The sequence below is a fragment of the Eschrichtius robustus genome, chromosome X (assembly GCF_028021215.1).
Source record: "Eschrichtius robustus isolate mEscRob2 chromosome X, mEscRob2.pri, whole genome shotgun sequence".
Taxonomy (NCBI): domain Eukaryota; kingdom Metazoa; phylum Chordata; class Mammalia; order Artiodactyla; family Eschrichtiidae; genus Eschrichtius; species Eschrichtius robustus.
The window spans coordinates 126345935-126355078 of record NC_090845.1 but is presented as its reverse complement, the minus strand read 5'-3'; the positions used below and the strand labels follow the sequence as shown (position 1 = coordinate 126355078).

At 46.9% G+C, this 9144-nt stretch overlaps 1 protein-coding gene across 1 annotated transcript; it reads right to left on the bottom strand.

Annotated features, from left to right (window-relative positions):
• Positions 1-307: 307 nt before the first annotated feature.
• On the bottom strand, positions 308-3307 carry LOC137757236 (putative MAGE domain-containing protein MAGEA13P). Its single transcript, XM_068533904.1, has 2 exons — positions 2909-3307; positions 308-2052 (listed from the first exon to the last, which is right to left on the bottom strand). The coding sequence occupies exon 2, from the start codon at positions 1869-1871 to the stop codon at positions 810-812; it is 1062 nt and encodes a 353-aa protein (XP_068390005.1). The 5' UTR covers positions 1872-2052; positions 2909-3307; the 3' UTR covers positions 308-809.
• Between the last annotated feature and the right edge of the window lie 5837 nt (positions 3308-9144).

Below are 9144 nucleotides of genomic sequence, written 5' to 3'. Positions count from 1 at the left end.
GTTAGGCCCCTGCCACCACCCAGCAAAGACTCAAGCAGCCTTGGCTCAGGGCATTTACACTTGACTGCTCTCCCCTGGAGCCCCACCTCCTCACCCCTTCTTTTACCTTGTTGGCTCCTAGAGGACATTTTGCCATCTTCCTGATCTGATTGCTGCACCTAGACCCTGCCAATCTCTGGGAGGGGTGTGTCTTGCTTAGCCTAGGATCCCCACCTCTAACATACGGCTTTCCAAAGAGCAGATACTCAATTAATGTTTGGCGAAGAAATGAACCAGCGAGAAAGATTTAAGATTTACTTTCTCTCACATTCTTGAATAAGCCAAGCATATCCAGGTACATATCATTTAATTTTACATAACAACAGACTAAAAGAGATAAGTGAACCCAAGAATTAGCCATCCTTCACATTTTTTCATCTATTCCTAGAACTCCTCAATTTTACTGTTGGGCTCTTTCAGGTTTCCAAGGAAATTCCTATTCTAACACCATGTTATTTTGTTTCAAATCACAAGAAAAGATGGGGGGTTTCTCAATGTGTTTTGCAAAATTGTAAAACTCTTATTCTTAAATATGATAAACAGCTATAAATGTGTGACCACTGTCATTCATAAACTTAGATTCGGGAGCTAATTAAACAATATTTGAAAAAAAGCCAAAGTAAAAAAAAAAGATAAATCTCGAAATCAACCATATACAACAGGAACACAAAGATGCTATACACTGTTCCTTCCAGATCCACTCTGGCCCTCCACTACGTAGAACATTGGCTGTTGTCTTCAGACGAAGACTGAAGAATCTGCTTCGGACTTTACTCAGGGCAGGAGAGGCTGCTGGGCATGACACTGGAACTTTCACTGGCTGTGGCACTAGTATCATCCCCGGTGGCAGCTCTGGCCTGGGCTCTCTCATCTCTCAAAGCTTCCTCATACCATGATGGGAAGGAAGTGGGGTCAGACCCACTGATCTCGGCAAAAAACTCCAGGACTTTCATCTTGCTGGTTTCAGCATAGGCCCTTGGACCCCACAGGAATTCATAGTGCGGAGGATCACTGTCAGACACCTGCCGGTACTCTAGATATTGTTCCTTCACCAAATCTTTGGTGATGAGTTTCCTGGGCTCCCCGTAGATGAAATCCTCCTGCCCAGCATATACCCCCATCATATTCAGCACTTCCCAGATTTTCTCCTCAGGGGCACGGTTGCCCTCCATGAAGATCATACCCAGGATAAGTATCAGGAGGCCGGTCTTGGGCATGCCCTGGTCATCATTCAGCATCCCATCGTAGGTGAGGTCAAGTGTTTTGACGAGCACATAGGAGTGGCTGGTGGGGTCCACTCCCTTCACTTCAATGCCAAAGACAACCTCCATGCACCCACAGACTTTGCTGAAGATCACAGGGAAGTGGTCCTTGTGTTCTTTGATGACATTTGTTAGCATTTCTGCCTTTGTGGTGGGTTCCTTTGTTACATATTTGACACACAGGAACTGCACCAGTTCAGCCACCTTCTTGTTTAGCTCATCACTGAGCAAGGACTCAGGATCTGGTGGAGCCTGGGAGGTGATGGGCCCCTCCTCTTCTTGGCTTCTGGAATTCTCATCAGATTGACTCGATGGAGTGGCTGTGGTGGCAGTGGGTGAGAAGCAGGCTCTCTGAGAACTCTGGAGAGGACTCAGTGCCCCAGTGGCAGGCACCTCCTCTGGAGTGCCCAGGATCAAAGGAGTGAGGGAGGAGGAGGGAGAGGAGGGGAAGGAGGAGGACTCTTCCTTCTCAGCCATGGGAGCCTGCACACCTTCTAGGCCCTGTGCCTCACTGGGGGTCTGAAGGTCTCCCTCAAGCTTGCAGTGCTCACTCTTCTGACCCAGAGACATGATGACTTGTGATGGAGGTAGCCAACAGGAGGGTGGGGCACTGGGGGAGAGAGGGAGGGTGTCAGTGGCCTCAGCTGAGAAACTCTCCCAGGGCGGCTCTGATAACGGTGACTTACAGGGCTCCTCTTTAGGGGTGCTCCCAGGCGCCACAGGGCTCCTGTTGTCCTGGCTGGCCTAAGAACTGAAAGAGGAAGTGAGATAGTTCCTCAGGGTGCAGCCCGAGGATTCCAGGGCTGAGAGCAGGCTGGGTAGAGTCAGGCACTGTGGATTCTCTCTGTTCTGGGGTGGGCGGGGCCTTGGTAGACATTCAGGGTGTGCGCCTCTGCTTTGACTTCTGGTACTGCCTGGGCTGTCTCCCGTATGCTGACCTGAGGACACGTGCCTCAGACCAAGGCACTCGCCTCCCGGTTCCTAGAACTCCTAGGAGGAGAACTGAGAGGGCTTCTCAGGATGCAGACTACAGGTACAGTCGTGGGCCCCCCAGTGTTGACAGGGGCAGTGGGGCCAGCCTCTGCGATGTCCCCACTGTTCTCGGGAGGATGGTTCCTCAGTGCTGTTCAGAGTCCGGTCTTTCCCCTGCCAGGGTCTGGGCCCCATCACTCTGCTGACGTCCCCCTGATATCACCCTGAGGAGGAAGAGAGGGGGCACCACATCCGACCCCACTTGCCCAGGGCCTCCCAGGGCTACTAGCAGGGGCTGCGTGGGCTTCCGTGGGGCCCGCCTTTATCTAGGGTAGGAGGACCCATCACGTGATCCATCTTTATTCCTGACAGGGCTGCTCCACACTACGCCTCAGCTGGCCAGGCTTTGCATCCTCAGATTGAAGCCTTGCTTGCGTCTCTGCAAGGGACCACGTCTCCCAGCCCCACGGTGGGAGCCATAGCCTACCACAACCGGCCTCCTCTGCCCTGTGCCTCTCGGGTACGACGGCAGGGACTGGGCCCTTCTGTTTCGGGGTGGGGGTACCCTCCGATCTCTATCAGGGTATTTGGCTTTACGTCTGGCAGGTTCTTAGCTCGCCCTGCCCCGCCCTCACCTGACATCCACTCAGACCTCCCCGAGACCAAAGTGCCAAGACGCCACTCCCAGCTGCTTCTGCCGGAGTCTCCCAGGGCTGGAGCAGGCGCAGGGCGGGTTTCCGTGGGCCGCCCTCTCTCTGCGGTGAGGTCCCCTCAGCCCTCCTCAGTGCAGTCACAGCTACTCCTGACAGCGTTTAGGCCTCCTGCATTCTCCTCCCTCAGCCGCGGCAGGGCGGAGCGTCGGGGAGGTGCCCAGGGCTGAGCACAGCAGCAGGATTTCCGCGGGGCCCGCTCTGCACAGAAAACTGTCCTTAGTCGCCCCTCAAGGCCCTCACCTCGAGGCCTGGAGACACCTGGAACTCCTCCCGACGCTGACCCCAGGCCGCACCCCCATGATGAAGCCTCTCCTCCTTCAGACTCTGAAAGCGAAAGTAGGAAACATCACATCCGGGAATACTTCCTGCGGTTGACGGCACTGGCGGGGCGGGGCGGGGCGGGGTGGGGGGCGGTCCCGGGGGGCGGTCCCCTCGGCCCGTCCTTATAGGCCTCGCTTTCGTGCCTGGCGGGATCTGGGCCTTCTCACCCTGCCGACCTGATGCTCGCGCCTTCAGACCGAGCGTCTCACCTCCTGAGATCCGCCACCCGGAATGGGGAGAGCGGGTTATCCTTCCAGCACTTGCCGGCGTCTCTGCGCCTGACAACACTGGTCGGGGTGAATTTCTAGGGACCCCTCTGGTTCTAAGATGGGGGGCATCTCAGTCCTCCTCAAGGCATTCCTGTTTACTCCTGACGGGGCCCGGGACCCCTTCCTTCTGCTGGTCTGAGGATGTGTCCCTCAGGTCAAGGGCACCATCTCCCTGAGGCCCTGACCCTTAAGTGTGAAGGGGGGTGGGGCTTGTCTGTCAACCATACCTGGGGCCTCAAAGGCAGATGGAAAAGGCAGGTGTCTGTGGGATCACCCTCTGTTTGCAGGGGGAGGTTTCTTCAGGGTCCTCACTCTGGCGACTGGCAGAGTCTGGGACTCGTCCCTTTGCTGGCCTGAGTGCAGTCATAGCAGTTGAAGCCTCATCTTCAGATTCCAAAGGTTGAAGTCGGGAAACACTACATCCAGGGGCTGAAAGCGGGCTCAGACGGGGCTGAGGCCCATTCTGTTCTGTCTGGCAGGTCAGTTCAGTCGTCCCACGGGATCAGCACTTTGACTCCTGGAATTGCCGGAGCCCCCTCCTCCTGAGAGCTTCCCTCAATCAAGGCTGGCACCACGGAGTTCCCAGAGTCGGAAATGAGGGGGGGGCGGTGCTTATCCCGACATACCTGCCAGGAGTCTCCCGGGGATAACATCAGGGATGGAGGGGGAGTCTGCGGGGTACACACGGTTCTGGGGGCGGGGGTTGGATCGCTCTGTCCTCACTCATGAGAGTGCTCCTCTTGGCTGCTGGCTCCTTGATTAATTGCTCTCTCGGAGATTCCTTCTTTTCTGCCAGATGTGAGCATTTGCCCATCTGCAAACCTTTCAGAGAAAGGTTTTGGTTCCCAGGCTAGGTGCTAGATGGGAGAGCAGTGGCGCCCATGACGGGTCGTGGAGATTCAGAAAAGCAGCTCACCTTCCTATGGGTCTCTTCACCCGCCAGACATATACTTTGGAAACATACTTTTGTTCTAAAAGTTTATTTTCTGTACTGAAGTGGCTGAGCAGTGTGATTTGGAGACTTCCTACTCTTTTGAGGTTATCTAACATTGCATTGTCCAGTATAGTAATTTCCATTTTTCTTAAGCCTCATTGATGTTAAGAAATGTTTTATGTCTCTACCAAGCGTGTGTGTAAGTGTGGTTCACCATTATAGTTGTTATTCCATTTTTAGTACATCCTTTTTATTAAAATATATTTTTTAAGGCCAGGCTGCACTCACTAAAGTGGTTTCAGGTGGTGATTAACACAGGCTCTGGAGTCATACTGTGTCAATCAACCTAATCTTTCTCCCACCTACCTTCATCTGCCATCAATTTCAGGCTATGGACCCTCCCAAACTTGCCTGCTGCCCCCCTCACTCTCACCAAGTACCAGTTCTTCATTCTCCCCCAAGGGTTTCTCATGTTTTGTTGTTAAGGCTTTGTTGTTGATATTTTTGGTAGGCTGAAAAATGGCCCTCCCAAAGTTATCGTATCTCAGTCCCTAGAACCTGCAAATGCTGCCTTCTTTGGGCAAAGGGTCTTTGCAGATATGATTAGGAATCTTTTGGTGGGAGGATTAGCCTGGATTATCCAGGTGGGCCCTAAGTACAATCACATGTATCCTTACAAGAAGGAGGCAGAAGAAGAATCGACAAACTGAGAAGGCAATGTGAAGATGGAGCAGAGAGATATTTGGAGATGTTGACCTTGAAGATTGCAGTCATGTTCCCACAAGCGAAGGAATGCCAGCAGTTACTAGAAGCTGGAAGAGGTAAGGAATGGGTTTTCCCCTAGAGTCTTCAGAGGGAGTGCGGCCCTGCCAGCACCTTGATTTCAGCCCAGTGAAACTGATTGAGAGCATCTGGCTTCCAGAACTGTAAGAGAATAAACTTCTGTTGCTTAAGTCACCCAGTTCAAGGTAGTTTAATACAGCAGCCCTAGGAGACTAATACCTCATTGCTTATTTGCTTTCATTCTCCCTTCTATGGTTTTCCAGGTTTGATTCTGGGAGTGGAAGACAACAGCCCAAACTTGATTGTCACTTTGGCAACTACAGGTAAGGCACTAAATCTGTAAATAACTCGAGGAGAATTGACGTCTTTAAAATATTTCGTTTCACATCAGTGAATATGGTATACGCCTATTTATTTGGGACTTCTTTTTTAACTTTAAAAAAAATTTATTTTTATTTATTTTTGGCTGCATTGGGTCTTTGTTGCTGCGTGCGGGTTTTCTCTACTTGTGGCGAGCGGGGGCTACTCTTCGTTGCGATGTGCGGGCTTCTCATTGCGGTGGTTTCTCTTGTTGCAGAGCACAGACTCTAGGCGTGCGGGCTTCAGTAGTTGTGGCGCACGGGCTTAGTTGCTCCGTGGCATGTGGGATCATCCTGGACCAGGGATTGAACCCGTGTCCCCTGCATTGGCAGGCGGATTCTTAACCACTGCACCACCAGGGAAGCCCTATTTGGGACTTTTAAAAAATCCGAATCTATCAGTAAACGTTTATGTTTGCCTCCATAAAGATATCATAGGTCTTGTGATTTGTAATTCCTTTTAGGTGACTTCTGGATTTTGTTGCTGTTGTGAATGGGATATTGTCTGTTACATGTTCTAATTAGTTATTGCTTTTGTGTGGCAAGGCTCTTGATTTTGCTATATTGTCCTCCCATACACTTTCTTTCTGAAGTCCCTTATTTATTTGAATATTCCACACACTGATTCCTTTTAATTTCCTAGGCAGTTGATGATATTGTTACCAAATAGTATCTCTTTCGTTTCAATATTCATTTATTTATTTTGATATCCATATCTCTGGCTTTGTGTTCCAGTGCAGATTTGAACAGTAGAGGTGAGAGTATCTGTCTCGTTCCTGACTTGAATGAGAATGCTTCTAACATTTCACATCTAACTATGTTTGCTGTAGAATTTAGGAAAAGCAAGTTCCCTCCTATTCTTAGTTTGCCAGAAGTTTGTACCATGAACTCATGCTGAATTTCTTTCAAAGGCTTTTTCTATACCCATTGGCACAATCAAATTTTTTTTTCTCTTCTAATTTGTTAATGTAGGGAATTACAATTGAAAGTATTTTCTAATGTTAAATCATATTTTCATTTCTTGGGCACAGCCCATTTGCTCATTTAATTCACTGCTCAGTTGACTATGCTATTGTAAAATATTTACTACTGTGTGAATGAGCTTGGCTCAAGTGTTCTTTTCGTGGGGGTGGGGATGTCCACATTTGGTTTTTGAATCAAGGAGAGCTGGCTGGGGAAAATGAGTTGCATAATTTCCCCTCTCCCTTTTTGGGAGTATGCCTTAGAAAAATTTGTTTTCTCTCTTCCAGAAGACCACTCCCTAGGTGTTGTACTTCCATTAGGAGGTATATAATGCCTGGTCGTTCTTTGTGTTGATGTCAGCAGTCCATGGTTATCACCTTTATCAATCCATTAAGAGTCACAGAATGTTCATTCTCTCATTCCTTCTTGTGCTATTAGCTGAAATACCTCTATATGTGGAAACCTTTCCCTGTCCACGGTTTGGTTATCCTGAGGGAACTTGCTGTGTTCCCTTATATTAAAATCCCTTCATCTAAATTTTGTACAAGTTTATTTCATGTGTTGTTCCTGATTTTTCTTTAGTAATCATTGATATTTGCAAATATGACCATCTTATAAGTATTTCTAGAGGAATGTGTTGTGTTCATTGGCTCTGCTGTTTCTATTTCATTACTTCTGCATTAATAGTCATTATTTCCTGGCTTCTACTTCTTTAGGTTGAATATACTATTCACTCCATACATTCTTGAGGTACTTGGCTGTTCTAAATATTTCTTATTTTCCAATACATCTATTGAAAACTATACATTTCTCACTGAGTATCACTTGAGCTGTATCATACAGATAGTATTTTATAGCTTCATGTGTATTGCTTGAATATTTTACAAGTTGAGGGTATCACTGTATTACTTATGCTATTAGAATTTATATATGTATGTGTATGTATACACACACTAAAGTGTGTAAAAACTTTTGAGTAGGCTTTAAAGAGGACAAAAGAGATAGAATATTTCGAGGATGTTTCATGATCCAGGGGTATTTGTTTTTGTTTTTTTTGTTATTAATTATAACAGACACAAACATATTTAACTGCCAGTGACTGAGTTGGGTTTATCCCATGAATGTGAAGAAGTTTAATGCTAGAAAATCTGTCACTATGATTGGCCACATGTAAGTCAGGGATTGTCCAGGCAAATAGAAACCAAAGTAAATATATAACACAGGGAATTTAATGTAGGGGATTGGTTTCACAACTGAGAGAAAAGCTAAACAAGGGAGAGTTGGAAACCCAACAATTAGCAACATGAGGAATTCACTCCCACCTCTAGCCTGAAAGGACAAAGAAAGATGATAGTGTTACTGGAGTCTAAGTGTTGCATTCAATAGGATCTGAAGCCATGGTGGGCCAGTCTTAGGGGAGCTGGAGCCGTGGAGAAAATGTAGCCATGGAGGGAGAAGCCACCTGATACAGAGCAAAAAGGACTCCGACTGCTTCATTCTCCTGGGTTGTAATCTCCTGCTGGTGCCACCAGTTGGCTAAACCAAGATGGCAACAAAATGTAAGTGAGCCTAGGAATTACAGGCTGCAGATGTCAGCTCCTACATAATAGAGAGCAGAGCAGGGGAAGAGGGAGGGATAGATCTGAGGGCAAATAGGTCCAGGACAGGCATACCACATTGAAAAACATATCAATAGAATAAAGGATAAAATTCATATGATCATCAAAATAAATTCATCCTCAATAAACTAGGAATAGAAAGGAACTTCTTAAACCTAATAAAGGGCATCTACAAAAAAAACCCACAGCTAACACCATACTTAATTGTTGAAAGACTTAAAGCTTTTCCCCTAAGGTCAGAAAGAAAATAGGGTGTCTGCCTTTACCCCTTATAGTTAACATTGTACTGAAGGTTCTAGCCAGGGCAATTAGGCAAGAGTATGAAACAAAAGCCATCCAGATTGGAAAGAAAGAAATAACACTATTTTTATTCACAGATGACATGAGATTGTATATAAGAAAATCCTATGGAATCCCCACACAAAATAACTATTAGAGCTAATGAGTTCAGGAAGGTTGCAAGATACAAGATCAAATACGTATAGCATACTCACTTTATAAAGCGAGTCACACAAATTTTTTTGGCCTCTCAGTGCATATGAGTTATGTTTATACTATATTGTAGTCTATTAAGTATGCAATAGCATTATGTCTAAAAAACAATGTACATACCTTGAATAAAAAAATACGTTATTGCTAAAAAATGCTAACTATCATCTGACAATGCTGGGTTGCCAGAAACCTTCAATTTGAAAAAAAAAAAAAAAACGCTATATCTGCAAAGCACAATCAAATGAGGCATGCCTGTAACCCAAATAAAAATGGGCAAAAGATTTGAATAGATACTTATCCCGTGAAGATATACAAATGGCCAAAAAGCACATGAAAGATGCTCAACATCACTAGTCATTAGGCCAGTGCAAATCAAAACCACAATAAGATAGCACTTCACACCCACTATGTGGATATA